General features: G+C 40.5%; 2 protein-coding genes across 4 annotated transcripts in view; one reads left to right on the forward strand and one right to left on the reverse strand.

Annotated features, from left to right (window-relative positions):
• The window catches only part of atg9b (autophagy related 9B), an 839,198-nt gene that overhangs the window by 181,607 nt on the left and 642,877 nt on the right, over positions 1 to 14,714 (forward strand). The window lies entirely within an intron of this gene.
• Positions 1 to 14,714, reverse strand: part of atr (ATR serine/threonine kinase) — a 163,624-nt gene that overhangs the window by 57,029 nt on the left and 91,881 nt on the right. For all 3 annotated transcript variants that reach the window (XM_062517190.1, XM_062517183.1, XM_062517177.1), the window contains exons 23-26: positions 13,698 to 13,811; positions 13,446 to 13,561; positions 13,200 to 13,320; positions 12,948 to 13,085 (exon numbers count right to left, since the gene is read on the reverse strand). In XM_062517190.1, the coding sequence (XP_062373174.1) occupies positions 12,948 to 13,085; positions 13,200 to 13,320; positions 13,446 to 13,561; positions 13,698 to 13,811 (489 nt within the window). The remainder of the gene's footprint in view (positions 1 to 12,947; positions 13,086 to 13,199; positions 13,321 to 13,445; positions 13,562 to 13,697; positions 13,812 to 14,714) is intronic.

Raw genomic sequence — 14,714 nt, forward strand, 5'->3', positions numbered from 1 at the left:
AGCCTGTGTAAACCTCAGACAATTTACAACACGTGAATGAATAGCCGTCACAAGTTGTTGTTAGCTGTAGGCTAGATGGCACAAGTATTTGTCACAACAAATTACAAGATGCAGTGGGCTATGCATTCATAGTAGACGAGTGATTAAAAAAAGAAAAGATAAAGCGCTCAAAAGTGTTATGCCGCGCATCCCACACATTTGGTAGATTCAACGGAGAACCATTCCTGTGAGAGTCGTCAAATCTAGCTAGGTTTAGGCTATTTGTGTTCGCAGTCACTCTGAGATATGCGTGGCAGTGGCACCTGACCTGATATCAAATACTCATGCTGAATGAGCGCGTCGCCTGTGCGCATAGGCCAACTCGATTTTGAAAAAGTTTTTTTTTTTATGCGTTCTACAGAGAAGGGAGACTAGCGGCTACGGTTTGGAATGACATGGAGAAAACATGACAGAGTAATACGGCGAATATCACTATACATAATATATTTATTTATTTATTCATTTATTTATTGAAGACGCTAGTTAAGGCGGCAGCCCTGTGTTGTTAAGGCGGCCGCCTTAGCAGGAAAGCGCTGCGGGAAACCCTGTGTAGCCTAGCCTATAGACCCCGAAGCCATTTGCTTTGAGAATAACGGCTGGCTGATGAAATTTTCATGGCTGATAATGGCTTTAGTTGCCACTTCATGTCAGAACATGCAACTGAGTCCTGTGTAGCCTATCGTAGCAACGAGCACAATACTGATGTGGTGGGGGTCGTTTATAGGCTCGCGTTTATTTTTCGCGTGTGTCTCTGATATAATTATTTTTAGATACAAAAAGTCTAACCGGCTTAGCCAAAGTTTGTCAGATGGCGGCTCAATTTGGCTTAGAAAATTATTGGCTGGCGAAATTATTTTTTGTTAATGGTAAACAAATTTCAGAGAGTTTGTTATTAAAAAACATTAACAAAAAATAATTGTTCGTCGACGTTCAAAAATGGTCAGTGAATTCAGTCAATATGAGCTATAATATTCCGCTCCTGCCAAGATGTGAACCCGGGACTTCTTCGTCGCAGTCACGGAAGTTAACGCTGCGCCACTTGTCGTTTTAACCATTTGGAAATTGGAAATACAATAGGTCTTTGACGCGACGTAACTCAGTCAGTCCAGCAAACAAGTAATGTCTCTGAATGTGGCGATGACGTATTTTGACAGTTCAGTCACTTGTGCGAAGTCGTACTCATAAATGAAAGCCTACCTATAAAGTTTGATTTCGTACTTGTAATTTTTGAATTCGTATTTTTTTCCCATCCGTATTCTGATGGATAAAATACACACAATATATTTTATGCACGACTGGACTCATTTGAGAACCCACAAATATTTATTTTATGCACGACTACAGACAAATACGAACGTGCATCAAATCTATGACACGAATACATTGACAGCTATCTCACTCCATACAAATAGAAGATAAGATAGTACAACTATGAATGTACGTAGGATTACGCGCCCTACGTACATAAATAGCCTACGACGGACGAATTTCAGCTGAAAATATTTTTTACACATGTAGACCTGCCTAATACAACAACGTCACAACGTTTTCAAAACAAACTTGCATTTTATCACTGTAAATTGCCTCCATAGACTATGCCATGTAAATGAAAAATATTTATTAAAATAAATCACATAAACTGCTCACAAAAAGTAAGGAAACTTGACTTTGGCCCATTATATCTCCCTTTTAGTAATACCAACCAGTAAAGTGTTTCATATCATTTTTATCGTTGATTTGTCACCTTTACAATGAGGTATAGCTTGTAAGCATAGGGCAATCATGGAATGAGCAACACAAGCAAACGTGTAAGTAGTGCCAACGAAAAATGTGCCAAAATGGCCTGTTATGCAGTTGGAATTCACCTTTGTTACTTCAAGCATTGACGATTGCACTCTCCCACAGAAATGAGGAAAACAAAACATGTTGGGCATACATTTGTTCATTTTATACTCAGTGTCAGGGTCCTCAGTAGTGTGTAGAGGATCCATATGCAGCCACAACAGCTTGGCACCTTCTTCTCATGCTGGTCACCAACCTGGCTACATTCTGCTGTGGGATGGCATTCCATTCCTCGATAAGGATCTGTTGTAAGTCAGCCAACCTGGTTTTGTTGGTGACTCTGGCACGTACAGCATGCCCAAGCTGATCCCACAAGTGTTCACGGCAGGCCATTAGATCCTCTCCACTCCCAAATTCTGGAGGTACTCTCTGATGATCCCAGCTCTATGGGGGCGAGCGTTGTCATCCTGGAGGATGGCAATTGGTCCCATATTCTGGAGATATGGAATTGCCACTGGCTCCAGAATCTCATCCCGGTATCTAACTGCATGATGATTGCCTTCAATGATAACAAGGTCTGTCTTTCGAGTTAGGGAGATGTCACCCCACAGCAGAATGTAGCCAGGTTGGTGACCTGCATGAGAAGAAGGTGCCAAGCTGTTGTGTTTCAATGAACCATTGTTGAAATGAATGAAAATGGTTAAAATCGCCTACAGCCTAACGCCGACACAGCTGATTCTTTGATTAATTCTAAGCTGTTTTGATGTAGGGGATGGGTAAACTGGCGCGCTACAAACATGCTACCAATCAAATGTAATATTAGTCGGACTAGCCTACTTAGACACTTTAGTCATAGGCAACGTTGCCATGTTAATTTGGGCTAGAAGTGCTTGCTTGTGGTGGCGCTCCTGTCCGCTGCTTCTCCCGAATTGTGTGGCAAATTTGTCAGCAATCAGCTTAAATGTCAAATCATATTTATTTCTCTCGCCATGGTATTGGGGGAAACTTTTTTTTTTCAAACAACGTGCCATTCCGACATGAGGTCATTAATAGGCTATTAATGTCATAACTATTAGGCTATCATTAGGCTTACTATGCATGGCTGTAGGCAGCTATGAGGCCACTGAGATCTGGACCTCATCGGTTTTGAGAGCTGGAAATACATGTGTTTGCTAAATATCGGTTGTTGTGCATGTTGCGTTCGCTACTCGGGGAAGTGAAAGCAGTTCTGTAAAGACATTGCAAGTTTTCGTGGAGATCATCTGCGCCGCGCCGCGCAGCTGTAGCTGATTGTAAAAGCCAATTGGAAATACATAAGTTTAGAGCGAACGTTTCAACTATGTTTGCCATGGTAGACAAAAACACTCAAACAAAACAATAGCCTAAAAAATAACTGCATGCGTAATGGACACGGCTCTATATCCTAAATAATTTTCGAGGTTCGCCATTTGGTAATATGACCTATCCTTACTGACAATAATTTAGATTGAGCACAACTAAAGTTGCACGAAGGCAAAATACAGTCCTAAAAGCCTATTCTAGCCTATATAGCCTGGCCAATATTGTAGATGTGCAAAAGCAGCATTTGCGTGCGTGCTTGCCGGTGAGGTGTAGCCTACAAAAATGAGCATAATATCTGATTATTAAAGTATGGCTATAGGATATAGGCTAGAGAAGAGTTGGTTTAAAATGCAAGTGTAGTAAAAAAGTTTGTGCACATCCCCGGTCAAGGTGCAGAACAAGAGTATAGGCTAAATCATAAAAAAATGGAAAAAGGTTTGCACACTTGAAATCCTTCTTTTTTGATTTTATTTTATTTTCTTTATCACAAAGGAATGACGTTTCGACCGTGTGGTCTTCTTCAGATTAAAATTCAAGTACGTGCGCTATTTAACCCCTCGAGACCGACTGCAGTCTGCTGACACAGCCAGACGACTATCCCAACCCATTCATTCGTTTTGGCCGATATAACCCATTCATTCGTTTTGTGCGTATATAGATTCCTGCATGCTGCATTACCGTGACCCTTAGCCTTCCTTGTGGATGATTTTTTTCTCATTGGAATACAGCAGGAGAGAATGCCTTTTATCTAACAAACGCAAAAGCTGAGATTGTTGGAAGGACTAGGCTACTCAACAAACTTGTTTTTCGTTTCTGGGAGATCTCGTTATCGTTTTGGATTGTCGGATTTTTATACTTATTGTTTGGACTTATGGACATTGAACTTTGAGGGGTGGTTGTTAGTGCTTTACAAAGCTTTGTGTTAATAAGGGTCGGTCCTCCTATCCTTCAGCTCACTGCGCGATGCAGTTGCGCATAGTGGCCACGAAGTCATTAACTGTTTACGACACAATACATGATATTTGTGTTTTTCGTTTCTTAGATTTAATGCATGTTTGACATGTAAACGGGCCTTCAGTCCGTTAACTTAACCCTCATGTTGTCCTAAAATCTTACGACGTTCGTTGTCCTTGGGGTCAATTTGACCCCAGCTACAAAAAACTCTCAAAAATGATTAAAATTATTTTTTTTACCCAATTTTTTTTTGTGGTAGGTACTTAACAAGAGTGTAATAACCACTATCAAAAGCCCTACAAAACAATCCCACCCCCCCACACCCCTTTATGAACCCTGGAACCCTGACTGGCAATATGGCCAATCCAGTGTCAACAGCCCAAAGGCTGACTTTTTGGACTTTTTCAGACCTGCCAAAATAACTTATATGTAATATGTACTTGTATATGAAATAATGATAATAGCTACATGTTCTCATACTATTACAATAATAATATCCATAATTTGTCAAATATTCATTTACATCATGTTTCATAAAAATGGGGTCAAATTGACCCCAATACGACCAACGTAACTATTTTTTTCACAGGACATTGGAAACATATTTTTGTGCAAATTTCATGTTTACTCTGTTGTACCCTTCAAATAAGGAAAAGTCATGAAACTTGAAGCAAAACAAAAAAAGTGAACCATATATTTTATGATGTTAAACACTGCTTGGGGTCAAATTGACCCCAAGGACAACATAAGGGTTAAGGCCTTCTTTTGCATGGGGTTGCTCGCATCCGCCCGTAACCTAGACTATAGTGGCTGCATACTCTTGATTATAATAAGAGGCAAATTGGTACAGGACAACTTAAACTGACTTCCCCAATGCTTCCCCGCAGCACATTACATTTTAATATAGGCTAATATAGGATGAACAAAGTCTATGCTATATTAAATCCAGTAGCCTAATAATTCTATGTGCCACGTCCGATTTCGCAAGTAGTGTAGTAGCCTAGGCTACGTTTAAACATCGACAAACGTCTGTGAGACTACTCATTTCATGAAGAGCAATTGTCTTGTGCGATCATTCCCCCTCCCCCACACTTGTCTAACCAGTTCACTAGACATTATAGCCTACCTATATGCGGCATTGAGGACGATTGCCTCCCTCCCCCCTCTCTCTCGACAGACACTTCCTGACACTAGGGCTCGGGATCATGACATCAAAACTTCGCGGGCACAGCCACATTGGCAGCTTCACTCCTTAGTTTACTATGAATTACTATGGATTTACTCCCGCCTTTTAGTGTGTTCCTGTTACTTAGTTTTTGCCTTCTTGGTAGTATGTTGCTGTGTAGTGGGGTGTAACAGTGCAACCCACGATCGCAAGAGGAAAAGAATAAATCGCTACTATATTCCTGCTTCTTGTCTTGTGCATCTGAATGAATGGATATTACGTTCAGTGCGCTACCAAATGGCGGCGATATTCCTAGAATGCAAGGCGTGTGCCCGAGCCCTATTATGTAAATGTAAAAATGTGTGTGTGTGTGTGTGTGTGTGTGTGTGTGTGTGTGTGTGTGTGTGTGTGTGTGTGTGTGTGTGTGTGTGTGCGCGCGCGCTGAACCACGAATTCACATATTAACTTTTCTTTTCAGCAGACATCGCAATCATAAAAAAATCGCAAATCTTTTTAATAAAATATTGCCTCTTGTCTTAATGGGTTCCGGAGGTTCGTAGAGTAAGTTTTGAACCCCGGTCGCTGACGTATGATTAAGATGCTTCAACCAGTTACGCCACAGTTCGAGTGTCAATCTCTTCGCACTTAGCCAAGAAATATAAAGGATTCAGTCAGTCGAGTTCATTTATTCGCGGCATGCACTTGAAACGCCGATCAAAAGTTCTGACATGTTAAACTGACGTTAGTCATTAATTCACCACATGATAAAATGCTGTTATATTGACGCACAGTAGCCCACGGTAGTCTATGTCTATCTCTGAATCAATATGAACATGCATAACGAGATCCATATATTCTAAGTTCCTAGAAACTTCTTTTGCGGAGCTATAGCCTACTAGTCGATGGTTACAATGAATCACCCTCACTGCCCTATCGTATATCTGACCATCCATTGTTACAATGTTACAAAATGCGCGATCTTCTCCATGCATGTAGCCTACGGTTATAAGTAAAGTGACATGATAGGCATGTAGGCCTATTAAAGATATTTCTGTTAAATACATTTTATTTTCAGTTGTCAAAAGTGGTGGGGACAAAATCTGTGAAAAAGTGCTGGGTAAGCTACCCAGCGTCGCCGGTTAAAATGAACATGCCTCCGTTTTAAAATAGCCTATAGGCCTACACATTTCTAAGTATTCCTAGCATAAATGTAGCCTAAATGTCCATCTTGTCCATCTCTTTCGTCTTCGCCTTGACAATAATAGCCTATTCACGGAAATGCGGTCTTGTAACCGTAATGAATTAATGAATTAATCTAAGGTTGCCTATATCGAGTCTTTCAGGTTGAATTGAAGGCTTCTAAAACCATTTTCATTAATTTCAACAATGGTTTATTGAAACGTCGTTTGATTATAATTTCGCCAGTCATCACCTTCATTTTAATGATTAAATGAGACGGATTAAATGAGACGGATATGCGGAGCATTTCTCTCCCTCTCCATTGACCAAAACGTTGCTCTGGCATCTCTGCTGGACTGACTGAGTTATAGGCTACGTCGAGTGAGAGAGCCAGCTGTGAGGTACGCTGTAAAACATTCGAAAACTCTGAAACTGCAATCTGACATGCCGAGCGTGATGTCTCTTTTCTCCGCTTGTCACCAGCGCGGTGTCTTCGGGTTTTTCCGTGTTTTCCGGTATGAGCCGAACCTTCATTTTATTAAGGCGGTCTTATGTTGCCCCCTTGCGGTTGCAGTTTTAATTAAAGTCCCGATGGTTCGGGAGTCCCGATGTGCGGGAAAGAAAGGAGCATTCTCAACCCGTACCATCTGTACCTGACATGCAGCCCCATATCATCAACGACTGAGGAAATGTGCATGTTTTCTTCAGGCAGTTGTCTTCATAAATCTCATTGGAATGTGGATATAACTAGATGAAAGTCATATTCAGTGATGAATCGCGTTTCTGCAATGGGCAAGGTGATGATGCTGGAACTTTTGTTTGGTGCCATTTCAATGAGATTAATGAAGACAACTGCCTGAAAAAAACAAGGTCATTGATGATATGGGGCTGCATGTCAGGTAAAGGCATTGGGGAGATGGCGATCGTTACATCTTCAATAATGCTTATATTATTATTTATTATATAAAGTTTATATTGACATTTTGGACACTGTTCTTATCCAATCAAATTGAAAGGATGTTTGGGGATGATTACATCATTTTTCAAGATGATAATGCATCTTGTCATAGAGCAAAAACTGTTGAATTCCTTGAAGAAAGACACATAAGGTCAATGTCATGGCCTGCAAATAGTCTGGATCTCAATCCAAATTGAAAATCTGTAGTAGAATTAAAGAAAATGGTGCATCCCAAGGCTTCAACCTGCAAAACTGATCTGGCAACTGGAATCAGAGAAAATTGGAGCCAGATTGATGAAGAGTACTGATTGTCACTCATTAAGTCCATGCCTCAGAGACTGTAAGCTGTTATAAAAGCCAGAGGTGGTGCAACAAAGTACTAGTGGTGCAACAAAGTACTAGTGGTGCGTTGAAGTGTTCTTTTGTCAATTTGTTTTTCATGATTCCATATTTTTTTCCTTGGAATTGAGTGATTCCATATTTTTTTCCCCTCTGGCTGGTCTAAAACAAGCAACTGTTACTGATTAACTATTTTTTTTCTTGATTTCCTTTAATGTTTCCTAAAGCCAGAAAGTTGCCATTTCAAATGAACTTAGTTTTGTGTCATGTCTGTGATCTGGCTTTTTTCTAAAAAATTAAACAACTGGATTAACATCCTCCAAGACTGGTGATTCCATATTTTTTGCCAGGGGTTGTAGACTAGACTAATCGTTATAAGATGTTCTATGTTTCAAATCACTTGATTGCAGATGTTACAGAACCCTCACCAATTTGAGTTGACAGTGGGAACCGGATAACCTCGCAAACTCCTGTAGCCTCGTCTTTGTTGCCTTCATGATTTCCTTTTAAATGTGGAATCGGCCACTCTCCCTCCTGCGCGCAAGATGCGTTCCCAATTAAGTGGAGTAAGTAGGCTACAGTTAGATAAAAGATAATGCTACGTGGTAGAGATAGAGGGCCCAAAAAAGTACATTCTTGCATGCAACATGGCGTTAGCAACTTGTCACATAGTAAACGTTTTTGAGTGAAACGCAGTTTGCTAAGTAAAGTGTTTTTACTTGAAACTAGGCTACACGCATCCATGTATGGGTGCATATGAGACATGGGTAGCCTACTGTTCACTGAGTGCTTAGTGCTGCGCAGATAATTATACAAATAGACTACATAAATTGGCGTCACTACTATTCATTATTTGCTTCTTCTCTCCATCTCAGAAGATAACAGATAACGTTACGTTTATCCTGCACTAGCTTACACGCTGTGTTGATCCACTTCACATCCGAACTCTCGCGTCATTACATTACATTACATTTCATTTAGCTGACGCTTTTTAACCAAAGCGACTTACAACATGAAAAAAAACATTTAGGTTTTTAAGAGCATTTCTAACAACATAAAAAGCCACAATAAGTGCATCAATGGGTGTAATAAGTGCATAAATGAGTGTAATAAGTGCATGAAATAAGTGCATGAATGAGTGCGATTGTCTGAAGTAGTGCTATGAGAGATGTTCTTTGGGTTTTCAGACCTTTTTTGAAGATGGCTAGGGATGTCCCTGCTCTAGTAGGAACAGATATATAGTGCATTCCACCAACGAGGGACGACAGATGAGAAAAGTTTGGATTGACCTGAGCATGTTGGCGGAAGAGCTAGCCGTCGCTCAGCTGAGGAGCGCAGCGATCGTGTGGTAGCATATGCCTGTATGAGGGCATTCAGATAGGTGGGGGCAGAGCCGGAGAGTACTTTGTAGGCAAGCGTTAGAGTCTTGAATTTGAGTTGTTGATCCAGTGTAGCTGGATGAGCAGTGGGGTGACATGCGCCCTTCTGGGTTGGTTGTAGACCAGGCGTGCGTCTGCATTCCGGATCATTTGAAGGAGTTTCACAGCGCAGGCTGGGAGACCTGTCAGGAGGGCGTTACAGTAGTCAAGTCGAGAGATGACTATTGCCTGTAGCAGGAGTTGGGTAGCATCTTGAGTCAAGTAGGTCCTGATTTTCCGTATGTTGTATAGCACGTAGCGGCATGACCTGGCTACTGAGGCTACATGATCGGAGAAGGTCAGTTGGTTGTCAAGAACGACTCCTAAGTTTCTTGCAGTCCTGGTGGGTGCAACAGACAAGGAGTCGATTTAGATGTTGATGTCATGATGTATTGTAGGTTTGGCTGGGAGGACCAGCAATTCTGTTTTGGAGAGGTTTAGCTGAAGGTGGTGTGCCCTCATCCATGTTGATATGTCTGAGAGGCAGTTTGAGATTCGTGTGGAGACCAAGGGGTCATCCGGTGGAAAGGACAGATAAAGCTGTGTGTCATCAGCATAGCAGTGGTATGAGAAGCCATGTGAGCGGATGATCTGTCCCAAGGAGGTGGTATAGATAGCAAAGAGCAGGGGGCCCAGCACTGAGCCCTAGGGGACCCCTGTGGAGAGGAAGTGAGGTGCAGAAAGTTGTCCAAGCCATGATACTTTAAACGAGCGGCCTTATTGCTTTGTCTATATGGGTTTTTTATACTTTGTTTTACAATTAATATTTTATTTACATATTATTCTCACTTTATCTACTCTACCATTATTTTGCATTGCTATTTTGGTTTCATTATTATTATTATTATTATTAGTATTACTACTTACTAATCTTTACTATGATTCTTTAAAGTTATTTCATAATTATTATTTTTATTTTATTTTACTTTTATTTGATCTTATTTTATTTTACAGCACTTTGGTCAACTGTGGTTGTTTTTTAAATAAGCTATACAAAAAAAATCCTTTTGTTTTGTTGCCAGAATGCTTTTACATGAAAGTTTGACTCGGTTAGGCCTACATTCGCGACGCGTATCATACAAACCACAAACTGGGATGGTTCTAGGGGTAACGAGGACTGCCTCAAAACGTGAAGAGCTTCGTGGTTGCCACGCTGAAGCGACACTAGCATTTCCTGGATTTTGTTACTAGCAGCCTGTCCTCTGCCAAATACAATTGTAGCCTATTTTAAGACTGTTTTACAAAAAAAAAAACGTCCGCCAATGAATGTAGCCTAAATGTCCTGCACTGAGGCTCCGAGAAAGAGCAGAGTCGAGAAAAAGAAGACTATAGCCTATGCATGCACACATGTTATGTGCAAATCTAACAACTGAGATGCATCCCCTATAATCATTATAGGTCAAAAAAGACAAGTAGAACACACAAACAACCATAGGATTCATGAGGTCATATCCTTTTGAAATAAATTAAGTCACCGTTAATGCTACGGGGCAAACATGTGCGTCTTAACGTCTAAACTTTCTTCTGTGAACCGAAAGTCCAATCAAACCTCTTTCAATGGCAGTCCATAATTCAAATGAAATAGTTTTCTAACGAAAAAGTCCTAACTTTTATAATAGGCCCAAATAATAGAATATTTAAATAGGCAAGATGTTTGTGGTGCGTCGGAAAATTGGACATTTTATTTTTAATTGTTTCCCACCTGATCAAAACCGTTCAGGAATTGTTTATGCAAAAGTGAAACGTTCGTAATTCATTCTCCTTCCTTCGCTTTCGGTTCGGAATGAAACAGCATAAGAGGGCATAAACCATATAGTTTCTCCTGTAGGCCTATTTTATTTTACAAATTTGACAACAGCCAGCTTACATTTCAAATAAACATATAGCCTAATGTATACATAGGCAAGAGGTTTGTGGTGCGTCGGCAAATGGGACATTTTATTTTCAATTGTTTCCCGCATTTAGAATCAAGAATAACATTCGTGAACCGTTTTGTTTTGTTGCCAGCATAAAAACAAGCGTGCCATCGGCCTATCCACACATTTGAAATAAAATGTATGAATTGACCCAAAAAACGAGAACACAAGTTGCGCTTCGGACATAGGCTTATGCTTTTAGTGGAAACTGGCCTCGTGACCTCATGAAACCATTAGTGACAGCAAAACAAACCGAAACAGTCAGATGCCTCTTCCTAAAATAGCCTAACAGAAGACACCTTCATAAACAACAAGTTTTATCGTGAGACTAGGCTATTAAAAGCAGAAAAGATGTTCAGCTTGCTTCGGGATTTAATTCACTTTTGGATTGTTTGGCTAGTGGTAAATGCCGACATTCCTAACCCTGCTCACAAGTGCAACCTGGTGGTTGTTTGGGTCATTGCAGCTTCACTTGGGAAAAATAAATAAAATACACGTGATTCAGGCGTGAGGTCTCATGAGAATCTCAGGTGAAAGCGGCCAATTTAAAGCAACGCCCCCTGTAACGCCTACTGTAATCAGTAACTAATTACTTTTTCAAAGTAACTTGACCAACACTGCTGTTGACAGCAGCGGGACTGACTTCAAAAACAGAGACAGTATACTCATTTGAAATGAACAGCACAGGTTGGATGTGAGCATGTGGATAACACTCTCATTTGATACTATCTCCTTAAAGAATAGGGCCATCTCTAGGCTTTCCCCCTGAAATCGCACTGTTCCTACTCTAGAGGCTACAGCTCCCACCGAGTTTGGCCTACCATCAAATGCTTGACATCTCTGTAAAGCTAAGACACAGAGGCTTCAGTAGAGACAATCAGAATAACTATGTGATGTACTGACACAGGGCCAAAAAGGCTAGAATATAGTTTTCTTCCTGGCGGTTTGCAAGCATCTCTGAACTGACCATATATCAGCCCTCTACACAACTGAGCCCTAGCACCAGGTCTTGTGAAGCTGTGTGTAAAAGTAGACCAATATAATATGAAATATGAGTGCTGTAGACCATTATTTGCCCAGGTATGCTCATGCGTTTTTAAAAAAAAACCTATGGAAACTCCCCATAGGTCTCAATTCAAAGGTAACATTCTGAGGTTTCTTGTAGACTTTTTGGATTGTAGTCAGGTGTTCTGATACAGAGTGACAACACAAAACATGGAATACTTACACAAAAGTCTCTATTTTTGCATTTACTTTGTTGGATCAATGGTTGTATATTATGTTGCATTTACTTGTTGCAGTGCAGCTACACTGCAGCCAGATGTCAGGGTGGCAACAAAAGCGGAGGGGAGGGGAGGAGGGCATTTTTGATTAAATTTAATTAAGACATAGTATGATTAATCTTACAATATAAAGCACTATACAGACTGCACATTTAAAAAAAATTCACTTTTGGATTCCCAAGAGACCAATCTTTCAGATGGCGTATAACATTTATGCTTCACAGTAATATGGTCCCTACAATTGATTTTGAATGTTGTGGGGTGGTGGGGGGAGGAGGGGAGGTGTTCCTACAAAGGAAAAACTTTTGTGAAAGTGCTAGCTTTCTCTGAACTTGTGCAGTTTAAGATGCGTGCACACAGAGACTCCACCAATGGTCAAGCAATGAAAAGCACTTGTTTCTAGAGTGGTAAAGGGCTGAAATATTCCAGGTAGGTCCAATATTGAATTTTCCCCCATACTTACATTTTCTACAGAAACCTTGAATACTAATAAAATCAACATTGTGGGGTGAATCTGATGTACACCAGATGGCATCGGACAAACACAGAAATGTGATGTGAACACACACATACCTGCAGCTTCTCATCATTTGTACAACCCAGCAGCACATAGACCAGGATATGGGGAAGGAGGTAGATGGTCACCTTGTAATCATGCTTTATGATGAATCTGCAGCAGTTAAAAACTTTACTTGCCAATTCATGCCTAACCTGAAAAATAATACATGTCATGACCGTGCATTAATAGACCACTTCCTGAAACTGGACTCAAAATTAAAACTTAACTTCACAAGTGAATCAAAATGCACTGGAAGCAGTACTCACTTTACTGATAAGATAGCCAGCCCATGTTGCAGACCAGTCAGAAAAGTTGCTTCCACAACTGCTGAGGTATATGGGCTTCTTCAGTTTTGACCAGTTAACAACCTTCTGAGAACTTTTATACCTTTAATGCACACAACAAATTAAAATGATCAAACACTGCATCCATTTTGCTAAAGACATAAGATGTGACAAAGTCAGTTAATGAAGAACACTAAACTGTTACGGATCAGTTGGAGATTTGTAAACCTGCTATTAAGATGTGGTTCGAGTATTTCCTGAACCTGCTCTGGAAATCGTCTCCACAATCTTCGACCTGAGGTGTCACCACGGCCTTCCCGACATTCAAATATAGCCAGAAGCTCCTAAGGTGAAGAGTCACAATAGTACCATCCACTGAAGAACTGATTTAGAACACACCAGTACATTTGAGCTATAATTGCATACTGTAGTTTTGAGGCCAACAAAGTCTGCTACATAGGGTGGAATATCAGTACATACCTGCATGGCATAAGCTGCAGCATCCTGAGCCTGGACATCATCTGCATAGGCTAAGAAAGTTCTGGTCAACTCAACAAGGAGCTCGTAAGCAAAGTTTGGATCATCCACTCCACTCTAATGAATAAGATTGACATTGCAATACTGCAATAAGTAAGGAACAACGGCTGCCTAAATGTCCCAATACAGAAAATCTAATTCAGTATATCATCACAAGACATTTTAACGAACAATATAGCTGCAAGCAGCAATGAGACAATGAAAAATCAAGACATATGTAAGGCTCAGCCTGAACAGTATGAAATACAACTAGAAAACGTAATTTCGAGGAAATTACCAGTGCATGCAAAAGCAAGACATAAGATAAAATGTGAAACAAACTTTAATTTACAAACAGTTGTGGACAGAGGAAGGTGAACAGGACCTGTAGTCTTAAGAGAGTCCGATTGTATGCTTAAAGCTTGAGACAGAGTAGATTGGGGGGGGGGGGGGGGGCAGTGTGTTGTATGTATGTGGCTTAATTCACCCTTTTCACGCTAACGTCAGACACTTTCCGCTTTGAAGCTTTGCTGGGTATCAGTTCATCCGGCGTAAGCAAAAGCTATGGTGATACGGTTACAGTTTTTGAGGTAAGATTAATATTTCACGTTTATTTATTATCTTAATTTTCCTTGTTATCGTTGGCGATCATTGCAGTCATGTAGCTGCCTTGATTTGAGAGTAAAGTCAGTAGCCTAATCCTTAACATAGAGCAGCAACTTCAGCTAGCTTCACCGAAGATCAATTGGTTTGATATTGGATATTCGACAGAGATTCAAAATAAGGAACGGTCTTTCATTGGGTATCCGAATATCCAATATCAAACCAACTTGATCTTCGGTGCTAAAATGTTAGCTAGCTGAAGTTGCTGCTATGTATAGCAGGGGTCTCCTAACGTCTCCTCAGTTATCGTTTGCTCTCGTAGCTGCCTTGATTTGAGAGTAAAGTTAAATGACGTTACCGGACGAACTGATACCCAGC

This window comes from Sardina pilchardus, chromosome 2 (assembly GCF_963854185.1).
Source record: "Sardina pilchardus chromosome 2, fSarPil1.1, whole genome shotgun sequence".
Lineage (NCBI taxonomy): Eukaryota > Metazoa > Chordata > Actinopteri > Clupeiformes > Clupeidae > Sardina > Sardina pilchardus.